Here is a 22,326-nt window from a genome sequence, read left to right as displayed (position 1 = left end):
GAACGGCGTCCCTGCCCTGCGCCCCCCTCGGCAGGCTGGGCGCCACCACTCCCAATAAAGGGACAGGTCGGTGACAGCACAGGTGGGATCATGCAGTCGGCCGACCGCAGCTTGTCTTTGCCAGACCGGCCAGGTTTCTTTGTTCCGTCATTGGGTAACCCGAGACGCGTTTTGTATTTTAATTCCTGCGTCGTCTTAGTGTCTCCTCTTAGCCAGCCGTGTTCCTGTGTGAACTCTTCTTCTCTGGTGAGGCTGCCGTTCGACTGATACTCAGTTACTGTTTAGTAACGGGGGTCTTTGTGTACACTCGGGATTTTAACTTCGTTTATACGGTGCAAGTGTCTTAGCTGGGTGGTAAATCTTCATCTGCCTTTATGAAGGCTGACATATCCTCTCTACGAGGGAGTAAAAGGGAGCCGTGTGGCACAAGCATCCCGGAGTTAAATGCCTCTGCGGCCTTCATTTTCCTTTGGTCCAGGCCCATCCATAATAACTGGACAATTTGCCAAGTAAGTGTACAGGTCAATAGCATATGCAGTCAGCTCTCAATAATCCACAGTAAATAGCAGAACACATGAATAATTTAATCCACTCAGCTGGCGGGGGGCTCCCAAGCAGGTAACCTGCACGTCCCCGAGGGGAGCCCAGCTCTTACCGACCACCTAGGTGCCAGCATGAGTCCCCCTTTTGCCTGCCACCGGGTGTGGGGGCCCAATTCCCCAACCATCTGAGCCACTTAAAGAATGTCAGCTTGTCACCACGCATGATCACAAGTCTAGTGACCTTAATGTGCCAAATGTTATTTGACCCCACACAGAAATGGTTTCGAATGTGCTTCCCCGGTGTTTTAGATTTCATCCAGAAAGTGTGGGTTCTGACTCGTAGTCCCCTGTCCGTGCCCCTTGGCTTTCCCCTTTGGCAAGTGTGATGTTACTCAGAAAGGAGCAGGGAAATGATACTGTTACCGATGGGGGCGAGTTGAAGCCTGTATACAAAATGACATGGGGCGCATTTACCCTTTCCACTTTTTCCCTTTAACCCAGATTGTGGGAAGTTGGCAGTAAGCCAGTTTTACCCATCATACTTCTTTTTATGGTGCAGAGATCGAGCATGTCCTGAATAACCACAGGTCTAGGTCCTCGATCCTGTCTTTTGCGGTACTTTCGTCTGACTCGCACGGAGGCACAGAAGGCCCCGTTTTTGCAAACGTTATGAAGATAATAAGGATTACTGCAGGATCCTTCGGGAGGAGGATTGGATGTCCTCTGCTAGACTAGGAAGCAACACGGATGTCAAATTAAATTTAACGAAGGCGCCGAGGGGAGCCCTTCGCCGCAAAGGGGAACACTCAGCATCGGGCCGTTTCATGTGGAGAAGACTCAGGGACAGTGGAGGATGCCCGCCTCCCTTGGACCTGCCACGCCATGTGGCCGCTGCCTGTTCAGCTAGGCATCAGACACACTGGCCGAGTCCTAGAAGGTGGCCGTTCTGCTATCCACCGTGGGGGCCACTTGGCTTTGCAAGTGTTCGTTATGGTTTAAGAGGGGTGCTGATGGTTTAGAAACTCTGGAGCAAGGTGTCTGGGATAGGAAAAGTCCGGAAAACATCTCAGGTGTGGGCTAGTGAAAGGCAGCAGGAATAGTGGGCGGGAGAGAGGAAGCCTCAAAAGTACCTGAGCAGGATTTGCAAGCATCTGGAAGGATGTGCATCTCATGCATGAGGGAATATTTGTTTTATGTTGCTCAAGAGGGAAAAATTAGAATCAGTGGGTTGAGATTATGGGAAAGCAGTTTGGCTTAACTCAGTGTTTCTAGAAGTGTGGTGCACATACCACCAGGGGTATAAGAGATGGTTGGTTTTTTTTTCATTTTTAAAAACTTCGAAATAGTTACAGATTTACAGAAAGGTTGCAAAAAACATCGTATAGAGAATTCAGGTATAGCCTTCGGCTAAACAGCTTATGTGATCATAGTGCTGTGAGCCTAGCGTGAAGTTAGCATCGGTTCAGCGTGTTAACTAGACTAGACCTTACTCCCGCCTCCCCAGTTCTCACACTAACAGGCTTCTCTGACCCTGATTGAATCCAGTGTCCACACTGCACCGAGTTGTTGTGCTTCTGTGGTCTCTTCCAGCCTGTGGCACTTCCTCAGTCGCTCATGACCTTGACGCTTTTAATGAGGAGGGGTCAGTTGTTTTGTAGAATATCAATCACTCAGTTTGGGTTGTCCCATGGCTTCTACGAGTAGATGAAGGCCGTGCACTTTTGGCACAAAGACCGCAGAGGTGACATCACACCCCAGTGTGTCGTGTCAGGGCTTCACGATGTCAGTCATTACTGCTGATGTTGATCTTGTCACTCGGTGAAGGTGATTTCATCCACTGTAAAGCCACTATCTTTCTCTTTGTGATTAATAAGATCCTCGGAGGAGGGGCCTGGAGACGGTGCCAGTATCCTGGTTCTCCTTAAACTTCTACCCATAGATTTTAGCATCTATTGGTCAATCTCATTGGAAGTAACCTTCACTGTGGCGTTTACTTCGTGGTGACTTTGTGTTTTCCTTGTTCCTTTTACATAGTTAAGTAGAAGTCATCTGGAAAGGGGAACACTATCTCTTCTCCCCGAGTTCTTTGTTCAGTTGTTTATGTCGCAGTCAGACTCACAGGAATTTACTTTTTTCTCTGGATTTCAATCCAGTTGTTCCAACTGTGGCCATTGGGAACTCCTTCAAGATGGCGTGTTTTTGTCTTTTTGATGTGTCCTCATCCTTTTTTAAAAACTTCCTTATTTTGGGGGCACAGAATGTCTCAGGCTCTTTTTATGCTTTCCCTGTTGTATGCCTGACCCAGTCCCTCTCCATTGGAGTCTCGATTCCTTTAATAATTCCTACCATTCCTGGAGAATGGTAGTTAGAAAGCAGCACCCACCTGTTCGGTGCAGCCTTGCCGCTCCTAGGATGCCACCGTCGTCAGCAGACGCAACTAGAACATGTAGGCATTGGTGTGTGTGTGTGTGTGTGTGTGTGTGTGTGTGTGTGTGCGTGTGTGCGTGCACTAGTGTGTAGGTATTTGTATCGTTTACACTTCGTCGTATGTGCATTACACACATCTGTATGTGCTTCTGTGTCTCTGTCTGGATGTAAAAACAGCACATCCGGGTCTAATCCAGCACCACCAGGTTCTTTCATAGCCTCTCCCTTTCTTTATTTGTTTGTGTTTTTTTAATGTTTATTTATTATTTTGAGAACGAGAACCTGTAGTGAAGGGACAGAGAGAGGGAATCCCAAGCAGGCTCTGCACCACCAGCACAGAGCCTTACACGGGGCTCGATCTAACAGGCCGTGAGATCATGACCTGAGCCAAAACCAGGAGTCAGATGCTCAACCAACGGAGCCACCCAGGAGCGCTTCCCTTTCTTTAAATGTAACTTATTTCTGCAACAGAGAAACCTTGCTCTCATTATTTACAATATGTTTACTTATTTATTCAATCCTAGGATGCCAATAAAATAGTTTCAAAATTGCTAACCCTGTGAGAAACGGATTTGCTAACTGCAGTCAGTATTTGCATACGGGTTTTTTTTTTTTTCAACATAATACTTAATTTTATTTTTTTAAATTTACATCCAAATTAGTTCGCATATAGCACAATGATTTCAGGGGTAGATTCCTTAGTGCCCCTTACCCATTTAGCCCATTCCCCCTCCCACACTCCCTCCAGTAACCCTCTGTTTGTTCTCCATATTTATAAGTCTCTTATGCTTTGTCCCCCTCCCTGTTTTTATATTATTTTTGCTTCCCTTCCCTTATGTTCACCTGTTTTTTATCTTAAAGCCCTCATATGAGTGAAGTCATATATTTGTTTTTCTCTAATTTTGCTTAGCATAGTATCTAGTTCCATCCACATAGTTGCAAATGGCAAGATTTCATTCCTTTTGATTGCCGAGTAATACTCCGCTGTATATATATGCCACGTCTTCTTTATCCATTCATCCATCGATGGACTTCTGGGCTCTTTCCATACTTTGGCTATTGTGGATGGTGCTGCTATAAACATTGGGGTGCATGTGTCCCTTTGAAACAGCACACCTGTATCCCTTGGGTAAATACCTAGTAGTGCAGTTGCTGGGTCGTAGGGTAGTTCTATTTTTAGTTTTTTGAGAAACCTCCATACTGTTTTCCAAAGTGGCTGCACCAGCTTGCATTGCCACCAACAATGCAAAAAGAGGTCCTCTTTTTCCGCGTCCTCGCCAACATCTGTTGTTGCCTGAGTTGTTAACGTTAGCCATTCTGACAGGTGTGAGGTGGTATCTCACTGTGGTTTTGATTTGTGTTTCCCTGATGATGAGTGATGTTGAGCATGTTTTCATGTGTCGGCCATCTGGCTGTCTTCCTTGGAGAAGTGTCTATTCATATCTTTTGCCCATTTCTTCACTGGATTATTTATTTTTTGGGTGTTGAGTTTGATAAGTTCTTTCTAGATTTTGTATACTAACCCTATATCTGATACGTCGTTTGCAAATATCTTCTCCCATCTGTCAGTTGCCTTTTAGTTTTGCTGATGGTTTCCTTACAGGTTTTTTTTTTTCCCTTAGACTTAAGAGTTTCTAGCCTAAATAGTATCTGCCAGAGTTACTGAGGATAGTTCTGTAGTGGCTACGTTATTTGTTTGTAAAATAGTTTCATTTGTTATTATTTGTGTTTCATTTGGGTCTTCTCTCTCTGACGTCCTGGTTGATTTTTTTTTTTTTTTTTTACATTTATTTATTTTTTTGGGACAGAGAGAGACAGAGCCTGAACGGGGGAGGGGCAGAGAGAGAGGGAGACACAGAAACGGAAACAGGCTCCAGGCTCTGAGCCATCAGCCCAGAGCCCGACGCGGGGCTCGAACTCACGGACCGCGAGATCGTGACCTGAGCCTAAGTCAGACGCTTAACCGACTGAGCCACCCAGGCGCCCCCCTGGTTGTTTTAAATTTGGTATTTTGGGGTACGTGAAATGTCCCTGTGGTTCTAAGACTAGAGCTTCCGAGAACACGCGTGGAGAAGTGTCTGCTCCCACTTACACCTGCCATCCCTCCTTTTTACCTTTTCCCATCCACTCCCTGTGGGCATCCAGTCTCCTTAGTTTCTGGTACAGCCTCCCTGTATTTCTTTTGTACGGACGAGCAGACAGGTGTGTTTTCTTATACCCCTTCTTTCTTACATGAAGGGTAGATTGCTTCTGTATGTATGGATGGATGTATGGATTTGTAATTTTTTTTAACATTGACTTATTTTTTTTTCAATATATGAAATTTATTGTCAAACTGGTTTCCATACAACACCCAGTGCTCATCCCAAAAGGTGCCCTCCTCAATACCCATCACCCACCCTCCCCTCCCTCAACATTGACTTATTTTTGAGAGACAGAGCATGAGCAGGGGAGGGGCAGAGCGAGAGGGAGACACAGAATCCAAAACAGGCTCCAGGCTCTGAGCTCTCAGCGCAGAGCCCGATGTGAGGCTTGAACCCACAGACTGCAAGATCATGACCTGAGCCAAAGTTGGACGCTTAACTGACTGAGCCACCAGGCACCCCAAGGGTAGCATATTGCAGAACTTCTTTTGCACTTTGTCACTTCACAGTATATCCAGGAAATCGCTGCAAGCCAGGGCACAGAGGTCTTGCCCTGGTTTTTACGGTTGCCTAAGAGCTGCCCTGCTTGGGCACGCCCTGCTCCCCCAGCAGCTCTCCTGCTTAGTTAGCTCTGTGCTTAGTTAGCGGTTTCCAGTAGCTTGCGGTTCAACCAGTGCTATGGTGAGTAACCGTGTGCAGCCTTTTTTTCACATTGTTGTAGCTGTCCCTGGTGGGTAGATTCCTACAGGTGTAATTTCTGGGTTAGAAAGTCTGTTTGTAGCTCTCCTTCCGTATCACCAAGTTTCCTGCAGAATTTGCAGCGGAGGAGATAGGTGCCTGTTTCCCACAACCTTCTGGCAGAGTCTGGGTCACACTTGGAAGTTCTGCCAGTCTGACAGATGCCAAGTGGTATCCGTGGGGGAAGGGCAGAGCGAGAGGGAGACACAGAATCCAAAGCAGGCTCCAGGATCTGAGCTGTCAGCACAGAGTCCAACGCAGGGCTTGAACCCATGAGCCGCGAGATCGTGACCTGAGCCGAAGGTGGAGCTTAACCAACTGAGCCACCCAGGGGCCCCTTATTTCTGGACTTTTTATTCAGTCCCATTTGCCTATTTGTCTATCATCAGTACAACCCAGTTTAATTATAGAGTCTTCATGGTACGGTTTACTATCCAGTGGTTTAATTTTATTTTTTCATTTTTATTGATAGAAATATTAATGTAATGAATGTTTCTCTGATTACCGCTTTAAGTCCAATCCATAGAGTCTGGTATGTTCCTCAGGGTTTTCCTGCCTATTCTTGCATGTTTGTTTTTCCATGTGACCTTTGGTATCAACTGTGTAAGTCCATACAATAATCTGTTGGTGTTTTTACTGGCATTACATTGCATTTATCAATTAACTGTCATCTTTCAAATGTTAAGTCATCCTAACCTAGAATAGAAGATGCCTTTTCATTTGTTCATATCTACTTTTGTGTCTTTCAAGAATGTTTTGAGTTTTCCTTGCATAGGCTCTGTACAATTCTTATTAAACTTACTCCGAAACGTTTGACCCTCTTTGTTGTAATTACTTAGAATGGACTTTTCTCTAATACTTTATTATATTTGAAGGCAGTTTTTGTAAGTTAACTTTGTATCCTAATATTCAAGGGATGGTTTTATTGCTTGGGTTAGTTTTATCATTGATTCTCTGGGGGGTTCCAGATATACATTATGCTATCGTCTGCAAATAGAGATCGTTTTATTTCCTTACCCATTCTTATGCCTCTGCTTGGTGTATCTTTTGTAACTGTACAGGGTAACATAATACCTCTAGGGTAGGGCACTGGTGAGCACAAATGGAGATCGGGCATCCTTGCCTCCATTTTAGTGGAAATGCCACCAGCCTTTTCCCATTAAGTAAGATACTGGCATTAGGAATAGTGTATGTATATTTATCATGTGAAGAATATAACTCTCAGGTCATGATCTCACGGTTTGTGAGTTCGAGCCCCGCGTTGGGCTCTGTGCTGACAGCTCGGAGCCTGGAGCCTGCTTTAGATTCTGTCTCTCTCTCTCTCTCTCACAAATAAGTGATTAAAAAACATATATATATATATATATATATAACTCAATTTCTATTTTCTGTGATTTTTATAGATGGGTTTTAAATTTTGGCAAAGGGTTTTTTTTAGCATCTCTATAGATAACCATATGTTTTTTCCTTAGGTTTATTAGTACAGTGAATGCTACTGGATTTCTTAATATTGAGCCCAACTTTCATTTCTGGAAAAAAATCCTACTTGGTCACAGTGTGTGGTCTGGTGTTAGATTCTGTTTGTTAATGTTTTATTTAGTATTTCTGCATTGATATTCCTGAGGGGTCCTGGCCTGTGATTGTCTGTCTTTATTGCTCTTTACCTGGTGTGTCAGTGTGACACTTGCTTCACTAAAGAACTTGGGAGCTTTTTCCGACCTTGTCAGTGCTCTGGGCAGTTTACATGGAGCGTTGGAACCGTCCGGCGATGAAAGTCTGCTCGAACCCCTGAAGCTGTCTGTCCGCTGCTTCTTGTGGGGTGCCTGCCTGCCCAGGAAGCGGCTCTTTTTCTTCCCTGCGGTCATCTGTCCCGCGTTCCGGCTGCAGTGGGGCCAGCCTTGGTCATCCGAGTGTCCTTAGGAACTTGTCCTTCTCAGCTACGTTTTCACGTCTGTCTGCACAGACGTCTGTCTGCACAGACGTCTGTCTGCAAAGCCGTCTCTTGGGATTTTTAAAATTTCTTGTTTCCTCGTCACTTTCCCTGTGTCATTTCTTATTCTCTGTATTTGTGCTTTCTCCCCTTTTTTCTTGAGCAACTTAGCCGGAGGATTGTCTGTTTTGTCACTTACCACCCCCCCGCCACACACACACACACACACACACACACACACACACGCACACAAGACTCAGAGTTATTGTTTAGCTCTAGTGTTTTAATGGAAAACTCCACCTCATTGATCAGTTTTTCCCTCCATTGTTTCTCTCCGTGCATTTTCTTTTGGGTTACTCTGTTGTTATTTTTATAGTTTTTATGAGCTGAGATTTGTTGGTTTATTAATTTTGTTTTTTCACTTTTATTGATAAAAATATTCATATAATGAATTTTTCTCTGACTACTGCTTTAAATGCATTCCCTAGGTTCAGATACGTAGTGTTTGCTGTGTAATTACTTTTTCAAAATTCTATTCTTTTAGTTTCACCTAAGAGTCAATAATAGGATTTTTAAATATCCAAGTGGAAGTGCCTTTCTGTTCTGTTGTTGTTGTTAATGATGTATACTTACATTGCATTGTGATCAGAAGGTATTGTCTGCAGTGTTTCTACATTATGGAAATTGTTGATGTTTTCTTTGTGACCTAAATACACCATCACTTGTGGTGAATGTGCTATAGTTTTTTGAGAAGATGTATATTCTCGGTTATCAGGGTGTGCGGTTCACTGCATATCCACAAGATCTGCCTTGGTTGATGGTGTTGCTGAGATCTGTCTCCTTACTTACTCTTGTGCACTTGCTCTGTCTTGTACGGAGATGGTGTACTGAATCTCCCACTATGAGTACGTTCCTACCTGCGTCTCCTTGCATATCCTGTTGTATCTGCTTCGTAGAAGTGGTGGTTGTATTATTTGGTGCACAGATTTCATGAGCATTGTGTCTTTGTTGCAGACTGTGGCGTTTAACATTAAGTACGGCCTCCTGTGTTTAATGCCTTGGGACTTGAATCCTACTCGGTCTCCTTCTTTCTTTTTGTCTTATTTACCTTTGTCCATCCTCTTAATTTTTCGCTTTTCTGAATCACTTTATTTTAGGTGTGTGTCTTGTACGCAGCATGCAGGTGGGGCTTGTTCTGTGAGCCCAGTTAAAACCTGTTTTCTTTTCATAGGGGGGTATTTGAACCTATTTTTATGTCCTTAGTAGCCTGTGTGATTAAACTCTTTATCGTCTCACTTTCCTGTTTCTTTCTCGTATTCTTTAATACACCTGTTGCTTACACAGCACTGACCTGTCCGTTAATCAGAGTGTTTGCCCTTTACCTCTTCCTTCACCTCACATTTTTCAGTTGAATTATTTCTGCTCTGTCATTTTTGTACATCTGCCTTTCAGCTTAACTACACCTTTATTTTGGTCCAAAATACGCACTCACGTACTTTTGAATGTGCCTCATAAATCCTTTGCTGGAGCCCCCAGTCATCACTAGATCAGATAAAGCTGACCTTCAGAAGGGCCGATTGGGGGTACTGTCGTCCACGTCCCTGGTAAGGCCCGTGCCAGCCCACTTCCTTTGCGTCTTCATTAATCTGGGCCCGTGGGCCTTGAGGACTTTGTCCTTACCTTTGAGACCCCATAGCTTCATTAGGACACGTCTCAGAGTTGATTATCCTGGGTCATTTTTCCCAGATACCCTGTGAGAACTTCCGTTTGCAGATTCAGGCCTTTTTCTGTGCTGGAAATGTTCTTACATGTTAAATCCTGGCTTTGCGGTTCTGTTTTGTTTTCCTCTTTCGGGAAGCCCGACTCACGGGTGCCACTGCTTCGTGTTTTCTCCCTGCCACGTCTGTCCTCCTCGTGTCCTGTCTTTCCTCGGTGCCTTTGTTACTTTTCATTTGGAGTTATTCTCCTTGGATGCTCTGTAGTTTATTCCTCATTTCTTTCTTTGTTTTTAATTTTTTGATATTTGTTTTGAGAGTGAGAGAAAGAGAAAGAGAGCAGGGGTGGGGCAGAGAGAGAGGGAGAGACAGAATCCCAAGCAGGGTCCATGCTTCAGCGCAGAGCCTCACATGGGGCTCGGTCCCACGAACCGTGAGATCATGATTTGAGCTGAGATCAGGAGTTGGACGCTTAAACCTACTGAGCCACCCAGGCGCCCCCATTCTTCATTTCTGAGATAATTTTGTTTTCCTTCCATTATCTGATGCATCTGCTCATGTCACTTTCTCCCTGTTTTGGTCCTTTTCTGTTTTTAATTTTATATTTCTGATTCAGGGTAGTCTTTCCTGTCCTCAAATGTTTGAATACGTTTATGATTTTAGGGTGTAAATTCCAATTTTCTTTTGACTCATGGTGGTTTTCAGGAGTAACTCTTTACGGTATTGAGTGTTTTTAAAAGATTTCTAGTCTGACGGCAGCCTCTGCGGTTAATTTCGCCCAAGTGCAGGTGCCATGGCCGCTGTTGGCTGGCTGGTTGGTTTTGTTGAGGATGGGCAGGTTGAATCTCGTGTTTCCTTTTTGCTCATAAGACCCTACACTCTCCCTCTTTCTTTTTAGCTTTACACTCAGTTGCCAAAGGGTGGTTCTCCCTGCCTTTTTCCTGTTTTCTTCCCCAGAGGCTCGGAGTTTTGCCGATGCCCCTGTAAATGGTGTCTGTCCCCTTCTGCCACATGTGTGCACCTTCAGCCCCTTCCCTGACCCAGGCTCTCTGCTCAGGCACTTTGTAGCTCTTTTGTGTTTGTACTGGACTTTCTCACCCCTTTGCTGGTGCTGTTCTGTGTCCTATGCTTCTTCCTTGTGCCCTTGCTCACCAGAGCTCACGTCGGCAGGTGCATGTGTGAGCTGGGAGCACGAGGCGCCCCGCACTGGCACCTGCTGGCTTTTCTGTCTCTCACCCTGTTTTCCGTCGTTCACGTTCTCTGTCTTCACATTGTCCCACAGTGTGGTCTTGTGTAGACTCGTAGTTTGGTTAGGGGAGCCGTAGGGAAGTCATGGCTCGTAGCCAGCCTTGTCTTTGGCCACCTGGAGGTCGAGCACTTACCCCGAGAAAGTCTTCTCAGTGGGTTAAGGGACTTGGAGTTCAACATTTTCCAGTTTAATCTCCAATTTCCATTTAGCCTGTAAGGCATGTTAGAGGTCAGTAAAACTAGCACTCTAAATCCATGATAGAAGGTTTCTATCCTGAGTAAATCCACTGAGTAAAAAAATAAAGTCAAATTAGAAAGTACAGACAGGTATTAGCACAGACGATACAAACGTGGTACGAACCTTGGTGATGGTTTGCCAGAGGCCAGGCGGCCGAGGGGGCCGCAGCGTGAGCGCGGGGCCGCTGAGCGGGTGGGAGCTGGTCCAGCAGCGGGGCCGGATGCCGGCCCCGGGCCGAGGTCGGGCTTCACCGCCACACGCAGAGGTCCTGTCGCTTGTCAGCTGGGCATCACTGAAAACAGGGTGGCCCTTCAGAAGGCTCAGTCTTGGGATCTTGAGAGTGAATGCGTTTTTCCTTTAGTGTCGGAGGATTGCTTTCGCTGTTGGCCTTCTTCAGTTCCTGGGGAAGCAGAAGCCAAGTGCTGACTTTCCCAAAGCTTATCAGTTACAGAGCACGTGTGCAACTTGAAAATAAGTACGATTAATTTGCTCCTCAGTGTCAGCAAGACCATAAAGAATTACTCACCTGTGAATTATTCATCTCGTATGAAGAAAGTTTGTAACTCGAAACCAGGCAAAATGTGTTGAAGCACGTAACTAGTTTCTGGAACAAAATTGATAGGTTTTGTATATTTTCAATATCAGTAAACCAGTCACAATAGTTTATTATAAGAGTTTCGCCCAAAATTGTTGCAGATGTCTCCTTTAAATCTATAAAGCTAAGTAAACACCAAACAGTGCTACAAGTAATGAGGTTAAATGTAACTGATGGAATGGGTTCCTGAAAGACGACGTTTAAAGTCACCCCCCGAACGCCCTGTAAACTTGCCGGGCTCCGCAGGGTCTGTATTTGCAGCTGACATTTTCCGAAAGCAAATCCAGTTAGCGTCGTGTGCTCTAGGAGGCTCTCTGAAGTGACATTTGGTGTATTTCAGAAGCGGGTGTGCAGGAGACTCGAGGTGGCTGGGCAGGAGCGAGGCTGCCCCCCGGTGAAGGTGAGCGCCCCCATGTCCTGGAGCGGCGAGGAGCTCCCTGACAGCGGCCAGCGGTGGCCACGCGCGGGGGTAGGTTCCATTCCCACCAATCCAGCTGTGACCCATTTAAATATTTTAATAAAAAGTGTAAATAATCACTGTTCTGATACATCTGCGGCTGTGATTTGTTAAATAGATTCCTCACAACGGTGGAAGGAACTCGGCCCAGCCTTGCCCGAGATGTATTGCGGGGGAATCTGTAAGTGCATTAACCTTCTCGCTGTGACATAAAAGACAGACTTGTTCTTAAATATTAGATCCATAAAACAAAGTTAATAAAAACGGCATTTACATTTCTAAGGAATGAGGGATGTAAATAAAAAGGTGCAGATTGATTTAAGCTTTCCTTGGCATTCTGCTGGGGTGCAAACTGATTTGTTTCCAGCTTCAGCTTGGAAACAGAAACGAAAATACACTTAAAATTTTTTCTTAACACAGAGTTCAGGGAAGGGAACAGGCCACTGGATACATTTAATAGAGATCATTTGAGGACGTCTTGGAGGAAAGCCCTGACCTCATTTAATTATCCGAATAGGGATGGACATTGTTTTCTCTTTTCCCTGCTTAAGCTTTCTTTCGTGTTTCCGTAAACTTTACAGAAACCACAGATTTCGGAGGGAGAAATGCAGTATTCCCACCATTAAATCAAAGTAAAGGAGGCCTAACATAGCCAGAGTCACATTCCCCATCTCCTGTATCGGGCAGGATATCGTAAGGTTGGACACTAGCGTCATACCTTTGTTATTCATTTTGGACTTACTCTAAGAACAAGTTAATATGTCTTTTGATAACCTCTGTAATTCTTGGGGTTTTTTTAATTTTAAATTTAGAATTGTAATATCACAATAAAATGGAATTACGTTTAATTGACACATAGAAACCAGGAGAGAGAGAAAGAGAGAGAGAGAGAGAGAGAGTGTGTGTGTGTGTGTGTGTGTGTGTGTGTGTGTATCTGTGTGTATGTGAGTATTTCTTAGATTTCCCCCTACAGATTTTTAGAGAAATGTATTGCTCTGTTTCTGATATGCAAAAGATTGAGTCAATAAATTATAAGATTTTCAGTGGATATATTGCAGGCTACTGTATTTTACAGTGAGAAGCAATGGTTTTGTTTTTAGTGAAGACCTAAGTGTCGGCTATCGCCCGTGTGAACCTCTGGTCACCTGAAGTCATTGGAGAAATAGAAACCAAGCTTAGTGTTTGACTTGCTTTGTAAAGGTGTGCTTTTCGATTTTTTTTTTTTAATGTTTATTTTTGAGAGAAAGAAAGCATGAGCAGGGGAGGGGCAGAGAGAGAGAGGGAGACACAGAATCCTAAGCAGGCTCTAGGCTCTGAGCTGTCAGCATAGAGCCCACTGGGGCGGGGGCGGGGGGGGGGGGGGGCTCGAACTCACGACTGTGAGTTCGTGACCTGAGCCGAAGTTGGACGCTCAACCGCCTGAGCCATCCAGGCGCCCTGCTTTTCGACTTTTTGTGGTCTTTCCGTCAGGAGAATTCCTGCGCGTTGTGCTTCATTCCCTGGTGTAGTCCTTGAACAAGGGCGGAGTCAGAGATCCAGCGGTCGGAACTTACTGTACTTTAGGTTGGTTCGTACAACAGCTGCACCTGCGCTGGATACAAATACGTGATGTTTACCTGGAGAGACACGGCCCCGTTGTGAGTAAGTTGTGTCAGTGCTGGTGACTAGATGGTGACCTTCCTTGTCCTCGTCCCATTTCCATGGAATGTATCTCTCAAATCCCCCCCTCTGTTGAGCAAATACTTGGAACGTAGTATGGATTCTTAGCGCTCTAAGAGGTTGTCTTCTGGCATGAATGGCTTAAAGAAAAAAAATTTGGCTCAAACAGCTGATTGGATCATTTTAGCTAATATTCTGTTTGAACAACAGTATCTATTTGATTAGGATTTTTCCTTCCTTTGTAACTCCCCAGGCTTGCCTCTGTTATGTTTCATAGGAAATGAATCTGTGAGCAGAGAACCTATATTGATATGTAAATACATCATTTTTTCGTTAGTGCTCGATACTCTTTTCATCTACATTTCAGAAACCGACTTTAAAAAATCAGTTTCCCTTTATCAGTAGTCATTCTCAATAAAACTTTACCCAGGCTTGGGTGATTTAATATTTACACCCACTGTTTCTAAAAGTCTTATGTAAATAAAGATTGAAATGTGAATTTGAAAAGTCACACCTCTTGATATTTGAACAGACTATAGCTGCGTATATCTTCTTTTTCTAATAATACGGCTAGTTTCTCTCCTAAGCTTTTAAAATAATAAGACGCTATTTTTGTATTCTGGAACATCAAAAGGTTCAGTGTTAAATAAAAAGCAAACAGTATTTTTAGAAATGTGAGATCCCAGGGAGCAGCGCTTACCAGGAAATCACCAACAGACAGCAAGTCCGACTTGCAGAAGACTTCATTAGACACACGACTCCATCCACAGACGTGTGCCCATGCACACAAGTGTGCCCCTTCTGCACCACTGTTCCCGTAGTGGAGCCAGGGTGGTGACCTTGGGTCACAGAGAAGCGCAGGGTGCACCGGGGAGTCTGTGGGGCCCTAAAGGGAAACTCCCCTTCTTTGGTGCTCCCCGCCTCCCCCCATAACCTCCTTTGTGCCTCGTTTTCTGGTGTGGTTCTGACTTGGCGGGACCTCACCTGATCGGCCGGTCCTGCCCTGAGTCCTCAGGCAGCCGTCGCAGCTCGGAGCCTGAGTTTCTGCTGTCATTGTTCTCCTGAGCTCTTCGTTTTTAGCACGAATCGTTTCTCATGAATGCAGGGTCTTGGCTTCTCGCGTATGCGGGGACTTCTCGGTTGCCCTTCTCCACCCGCCTTGTCGCCCAGGCTGGCGCGTGGTCTCCTCCCTGTGCGGTCTGTTCTGGCTCCCCTTGCAGCGACCGCCATTTGGGCCTTGCCGCGGGGTCTCTGCTGTCGTGCGTGCTGTTCCTTGGAGGCACCTTCTCTTAGCCCTGCTTCGTCCTGCTCGGGTGACCGACGGCTGCAGTGAAAGTGGCCCCTGTCCTTGTGGTGGGACGTGGCGTTCCGTCCTTTGGGGAGCCCACCCTTCCCCAGTCCGGGGTGCCCCCGCTCCGCAGCCCCGTCCAGGGCTGCGAACCTGGAGGCAGTGCCAGTGGCCACCATCGCTGATGACCTCTCCTTCGTGGGCGGTTCCAGGACTGGGCCACAGCCTGGCCACGACGCCTCCTTTCTCGGGTGAGCTTCGCCCGCTGGGTGCAGGGCCCACGGTGGCCGAGCGGACCGTGGAAACCGTGCCATCGTTTGCAAATTCTAATCCTTTCGATGAAACCCAACAGGGCCGTGCAAGGTCTGTAGGGCAGTCAAGTGAAGGTACGTGGTGTGGGGGTGGGGGCACCGTAAGGCAGGACATTGTGGGAGAAGCAGATCTCCCTCGTTCGTTGGGGCGCTGTGTCCTGGCACCAGTTTCCCAGGTGGCATCTGGTCCCTGTCACCCTAGCTCCCCAGTGCACGAGCCCTGCAGGGGCAGGGCCACCTTCAGATTGTATTGGGTTTGCATGATGGTCGCCTGCCCGGTTTTTCTCAGCTCTGTGCCCCACCTTTGCTCTGCTCTGTGTCGTGGAGACTGTGCTTCCAGACTCCTTGGCTTCTGGTTTCTGACCCTGGAGCCTGGAGTGTGAGGGAGGGTGGGGTGGGAGCCAGGGCGCCTCTCTCCCCCCACCTCACCCCCAAGGCAGCCTCTCAGCCCCTCCCTCTAAGATGCCAGCTCCTGCAGAGTTAGCCCGCTTGCCCCCAGCTCCTGCCAGGTGGCACGGGCTTCTGGGCTCTGTGGTCATTTTGCTTCCGCTTCTGTTCCGTGCCGGGGCCTGCGGCTGTCTGCGTGGGGGCGTGGGCTTGCCTTGACCTCCCCTGCAGGGCCTCTCTGCTCTTCCGTGAGCGGTTGAAGCCATATTAAATTCCCTGCGTGAAATACCTGCATTTGTTTCTGAACTGTATCCTATTTAATTGCCTGAAGAGTAGACCAGTCCTCTTGGACGACAAAAAAAAAAAAAAAAAGATTGCAGTTTTAAACACGGGCCTCTGGGTCTCTGTTGCCCACCCTCAGGCCTCAGGGTGTGGTTCAGCAAGCGTGGCGTTTTGTAGCACGGGCAGAGCCTGCCCCAGCCCGGAGCTGCCTGGGCGATGTGGTGAGCCCGGCATTAGATCGAAAGAGTCAGGCCCTTTAATATTGCTCATCACTGGTGGTGTTTGTTCTGTTATCTGGGGTGAGCTGGGTTTTATTACCTAAACTGGTGCTGAATTGCCACATAAAAGCTGATGTGCAAACCACAATGTTTTGGTTTTATGGATCCCCCCCCCCAACACACACACCCCAACAAGTTGATTTTAGGTAACAGCCTGTTCATTAGTGATGAGGGCAGGTACTAAGGGGAGTAGACCTAATAAGCCTCTGTGCTGTTCCCAGGCTGACACTGAAGTCCCTTGACTGACAGTGCAGGGGAGGGGCGGGAGAAGGAGAGGCGGGCGGGGAGTGGGGTGTGTGGTCCAGCCTGTGGTCCAGCCTCCCGGCTGCAGCAGCCCAAGTATGGTTACTCTGATTCTGAATGGATATTCTTGTTTTCTTTGTACTTTTTATCTCCAAATGCGTGACCTTTAAAATGTTTGTTTTGTGTTATTTACCCACCTGTCTGATTGGTAAGTGCTTCCTACATCTGTGGCATCTCTAAATACTGGGCTGAGACAGGAACCAACCCAGGGCCCGGGGTGCAGAGAGCCTGCCTTTCTCCTGGCCTGCGTCGCAGCAGGAGGATGGGTGTGGCCAGGCTTAGCGGTCCAGGCGTCTAGCGGGGACGAGGCCGGGATGAAAACGTGGTGTTCTGACGCCGCCGAAGGAAGGTCGATGAGCAGCTGTTTGCTCTTTGTGCCCCATCTCAGCACTAGCTGCTTCTGGTCAGTCCTTCATTCTTATGTCCTGAGAGAGGAAAACACAATCAGGTGGGTTCAAGGGAAATTTCATCGATTATCCCATGAGAATCAAATCGTGCTTGTGCATTTCCCCAGCTTGGCCAAGGATGCCAGAGTTTGTTGAACCTCGTGCATTCATGCTTGAGGAGAACGGGGTCCACCATGGTGGGCGGGCAGGCGGGCTCCAGCGGTCACCGCAGCCCGCCCCTCCGCCCGCTCCTCTCGGCTGGTCTTTGTGTGTGTTTACAGCCCGCGTGCCAGCCTCACCAGCCCCCCAACCCCGCACATGGCCGCAGAGATCAGCTCTCACCTGCTGAGAGGTGCTGCAGTGAGTGAGTGAGTGAGTGAGTGAGAGAGAGAGAGGTGTCCTTGTGGACATCACTCCCAGATGCCAGGAGAGCGTCTGGGCTCAGACACGGCGCTGAATTATTCAAACTGGATGAACACGCTGGCTGAGAAGAGAGTTTGGCTGTGTCAGTACAGCCGACTGTGAATCCCAGAACAGATGAGTTTGGATAGACTTCTTACCAAATCTTCAGATTTAGCTTCTGACAGTAAATGTTTTCTCTAGAATACAGCAACCAGGAAAATTGTTTTGTTTTTTTTAACTATGTTATTGAGATCAGACTTCAGATAACTAGAAAAACCAAACAAACATTTCTTTCTTGCAAATAAAATAAGTTAAACTGTGAGGAGATGGTGAATGGATTGAAAACACTTTAAGAAAGATGTAATTTAGACTTGCTAGGGGCACGTTAGGTGCGCTGATGCAAATGTATCCACCTTCTGGTACAGATAAAAGCATGAAATGCATAGTTAATGTGTAGTAAGTGAAGAGAGAGAAAACAAAAGCAGAACAATAGATACAGACACATCCCTGGTGGCAGTTACTAAGTCCCCACCTTTGTTGAGTTTGGTCCTAGAGTAGGCCGGGGGGACCAGGGGGTGGGGAGGCTGGGGGACTAGAATTCTGATGTCCAGAGGCAGATAGATGTGACTTTGGCCAGTGGAGGTGTGGGAGCTAGAACCTGGACCCTTGCCTAAAGTTCCGAGCCTGGAAGATCTACTTGTCCCTTAAGGGGACTAGAAATTAAAACACCAGGCCATACACGGGTGTCTGGGCCCCAGGCTGGTTCTCTTTCTGAGTGGTACAAGAACCAAAAGCAAAGCATGAACATAGAAATACAGACTCTCGAAATCCATTAAGGCCCTGGATAGTGGCAAATGCAGAATCGTCCTGCGGGCACACCTCCACCATCCAGAGCACACAGGCTGCAGAGGTCAGACAGTCTGCACTGAGGATGCCTGAACAATTGTCAGAACAATACAAATGACACCCATAGATCTATGGCTGGGGTGAGGGGGGTGTTGGGGACACATCAGGAATTATAACGAGAATACAAACCCCCAAGACTCTGAAATAGAAAAGAACTTGAAATTTGCCGTAAGACTGATTGTTTTAAATTTTTTTTTAACGTTTATTTATTTTTGGGGGGACAGAGAGAGACAGAGCATGAACGGGGGAGGGGCAGAGAGAGAGGGAGACACAGAATCGGAAACAGGCTCCAGGCTCTGAGCCATCCGCCCAGAGCCTGATGCAGGGCTCGAACTCACGGACCGCGAGATCGTGACCTGGCTGAAGTCGGCCGCTTAACCGACTGCGCCACCCAGGCACCCCAAGACTGATTGTTTTAGATTTAAAAATGATTAAAGAGGAAATAGAGCCATAATCAAAGATGAGTATAGTGTGAAACGAGAATTGGAAGGTTGAAAGAACTAACCTAAAAGTGAGTGACTTGGCCACTGAAGTTAGATGTAGTGAAAGACAGAATCCGTGAACTAGCTTTGTCTGGAGAAGTCATCCAAAGCACCTCACGAGCTTATAAAGAGACAGAAAGTATAGAAGGTGTGATGCAGAGTCTGAGGAAAGAATGGAAACCCCATCAGGAAATCCAGAAGGAAGGAGTTTAGAGAAGAGGAGGAAAAAATAATGACCCGACTTGAAAAGATTCATGGCTTTTGGAAAGATAGTAGCTGAGAATTTTCCAGAATTAAAGGAAAGACATGTGTAGCCAGACAGTCTTGAAGCAAAAGAACAAGGTGACAAAGGTCACCTGTCAGATGTCAAGATCCATTACAGAGTGATAAGGGTTAAGACGGTGCTGGCCCAGGGATAGAGAAATAGACCAGTGAGATAAAAGGGAGAGCGTTAAACTTGCATATACGGCAACTGCCAACAGTGTAGAGACTCAACGGCAAGTCAGGCGGGAAGGACAAGGTCTCTCAACTGTGCTAACATACGTGGCCATCTACATGAGGAAAGGTAAGAGCAGATCTCTGCCTCACAGAAATCAATCCTGGGAGGTGGGGGGAAGGTTAAAGACCCTAAATGTCCACACAGAATTGTACAATCTAACAAACTCACAGGGGAAGGATTGGTATATTTGTCTATGAACATAAGCTACATCGCGTGCCAAAATCCCTCCACACTGTTGAAGAAGATCCCATAAAGCAGGGAAGACATTTGTGACATACCAGAAAGTCGCAGATAAATGGACAAAGTGTATGAATTGGCAATTGAGAGAAGAGGAAACCCAATTAGCCAGTAAACATAAACAGATGTTAAGCCTTGCTAGTAATTAAGGGTATCAAATTTAAGCATCAAATTGGCAGATAATAACAACGATAATAGCAAACCTCAGAAGTGTGAAGGGAATGGGACGTCCATTCCGCTAGTCCTCCTCACCTGACTTCGGTCCTACCTCCTTACCCTTTCCCCTGGCTTAGATGGCAAGGTTTCCCAAACTGGATCCCTGTCGAGATGATCGGTAGGAGACTGATCAGGAAAGTTGTTCCGAGTCACTCATTAGAAGCCGACGACAGAAGTGAGGGCGGGGTGTGGGATGAAAGGCTCTGCCCACCTCATTCGAGGCTGTGCACGTTGACACAGTGAAAGGGAGAGCAGATCCCTGCTAGGGAGGGTGGTGGGCATTCCCTGTGACCCAGAAGATTCTTCCCTGGGAGGAATGCACACAAGGTAATTGTAGTTGCATTGTTTGCCGAGCAAACAGCCAGAAACCCGACTCTCCTGTGGGACAGTGGGTAGGTGAGTTTGGGTATATGAATTTGACAAAGTATCACAGTAAAAATGGATGAACTTAAGGAAACTACAGAAGGATGTGTATAGAATGATGCCATTTAGATACAATTTTAAACTTGTAAAACACTGATATTAACTGAAAGAAGACATTCCTGAGAATGAGAAACTTCAGGGTCAGGATGACGAGTTCGTTTCTCCTTAGGGAGTGAGGGCTCAGGATGTACAGGGTGTTCAGGTTGTGTCTGTCATGCCCTGTCTCCCAAGCCACGTGGTGCTTCGTGAGGGCGGGTCTGTTTGTGTCTATACCTTTCTTGTGTTCCTGAAATCATGGTGGGTAGGCCTTGTGCATGACCTGTCAGCACATCTCTCATGGAGCTGCTTAGGAGGCAGGGAGGGGTCATGCTTTGGCCACAGACCTCTGGTTGGTGAAAACAGACACCGGGAGACTTTGGAATAGTGTCTTTGACACGCTCAGAGGACAGGTCCTTTGTGGACATGTGGGCTGGCTGTACTAAGCACGAGGCTAGGATGGCCAGCGCAGCGGGGATGGCAGAAGAGACAATGTAAACAGACCAGTAACAGTGAAACAAATTGGGAAAGTTAGCAAAAAGCTACCATCGCAGATGGCTTCTTAGGTTAAAAAAGTCCTACTTGAAGTAACAGAAGCGTGAGTTAACATTAGAAAACCTGCATTGATCAGAGGCGAGAAACCAACGATCATCCAAATCTAAATAAATGCAGGCTCCAGATCCCACTGATGGGAAGAACTCAGCAAACCAGAACTAGAAGTGTTTATCCTGGGAAGGTTTAGGGTTCGTCACACTGGGTGGAAGCATTTCCGTTGATGAAGAGGGAAACACAAGTTTGCTGCTGTCGCTCGCTCCCTGACTCCCCAGGGAGGGGTAATGCTTCCATTTTGGACACCGTGAGATGGGAGAAAAGAAGCAATGGTGTAACAATTGGAAAGGAAAAGATAAGTTTTTATTTCAGATGATACAATTACCCACATAGGAGATCCAAGAGAAGTCACAGATAAAGTGCTAAAACTGATATTCATCGCACTTGTTGGATAGAAGATGAACACTCAAACAGGATAGATGAATGGATAGAGAAACTATGGACACACTCCACGGAATGTTACCCAGCCATAAAAAAAGAATGAACTTCTGCCATGTGCAACAACGTGGATAAACCTCGGGGGTGTTACGCTGAGTGGGGTAAGTCAGAAAGAGACATACCGTGCAGTCCCACTACCGCGTCGGATCTTTTATTTAAAAACAAAAGCGGCTAATACATACTGAGAACAGGCTGGTGGATGCCTGGGGTAGGGAGTTGGAGAAATGGGTGAAAGGGATCAAAAGGTGAAATGGAAACAAAAATTTTAAAAGACAGCAACAGCAGCAGCAGCGGGTAAGTGGATTCTTTAAAGTCCTCAGACTCCTCACAAGGCAGCCCGCTTGAGATCGCGGCATCCCCTCGAGGTGCCAGATGCCCCTTCCCTAGAGCCCATGCCCGTGAGCTTGAGAGAAAACAATTTTATGATGATAGCCCGATTTTGGAGAGTCTGTCCTTGGTGCCTGCTTTTGAAGTCCACGAAAGCTGTGTGTACAGTTTTGTTTTTAGCTTTAAACTCAAGGCTTTTCCTAGAATGTACCTTCCTCCACATTCCCTATTTTTTTTAATGTTTATTTTATTATTTTTGAGAGCGAGAGAGACAGAGTGTGAGCGGAGGAGGGGCGGAGAGAGAGGGAGACACAGAATCAAAAGCAGCTCCAGGCTCCGAGCTGTCAGCCCAGAGCCCGACAGGGGCTTGAACTCAGAAACAGTGAGATCATGACCTGAGCTGAAGTCGGACACCTAGCCACCCAAGCCACCCAGGCGCCCCCCTCCATATTCCCTATTTGTAAAATACGGTCTGTCTCGAGCTCAGCAACGTTCCTCTGTGTTCCCCTCAGCCCCGTTCCCCATGGACGTGAGCACCGCGAGTCTCCTTGCTCGGGCAGGTGGAGCAGCCTCTGCCTGTTCAGTCTCCATCTTCTTTTCCCCAGCAGGAGCACCTGACTCAGCCTCGGAAGGGGGAGGAGGTTGTGGGACGCCACCCCGACTTCAGTTCTGCCCACGTGTCCTTTCCCCCTGGTCTAAGTGCCCTGCTTCCCAAACTTGATCCTGTCACAGACAATCGGTGGGGAGGATTATAAACCGTTTGCTCATTACTGTTCTGAGTTGATCATTAGAAGCTGTTGCTGAGTAATGCTGAGTACTACTG

At 46.7% G+C, this 22,326-nt stretch overlaps 1 protein-coding gene across 4 annotated transcripts in view; it reads left to right on the top strand.

The window, feature by feature from the left end:
• The window catches only part of CD2H10orf143 (chromosome D2 C10orf143 homolog), a 70,098-nt gene that overhangs the window by 22,968 nt on the left and 24,804 nt on the right, over positions 1-22,326 (top strand). For 2 of the 4 annotated variants that reach the window (XM_047825229.1, XM_047825232.1), the window contains 2 exons: positions 11,918-12,046; positions 12,153-12,215. In XM_047825229.1, coding sequence (XP_047681185.1) covers positions 11,918-12,046; positions 12,153-12,215 — 192 coding nt within the window. Of the gene's footprint in view, positions 1-11,917; positions 12,047-12,152; positions 12,216-12,615; positions 13,331-13,504; positions 13,676-22,326 lie in introns of those variants that run through there. The other 2 variants (XM_047825230.1, XM_047825231.1) reach the window with 2 other exon arrangements.

The sequence above is a fragment of the Prionailurus viverrinus genome, chromosome D2 (assembly GCF_022837055.1).
Source record: "Prionailurus viverrinus isolate Anna chromosome D2, UM_Priviv_1.0, whole genome shotgun sequence".
Classification (NCBI taxonomy): domain Eukaryota; kingdom Metazoa; phylum Chordata; class Mammalia; order Carnivora; family Felidae; genus Prionailurus; species Prionailurus viverrinus.
This window is presented reverse-complemented; position numbering and strand designations above follow the sequence as displayed.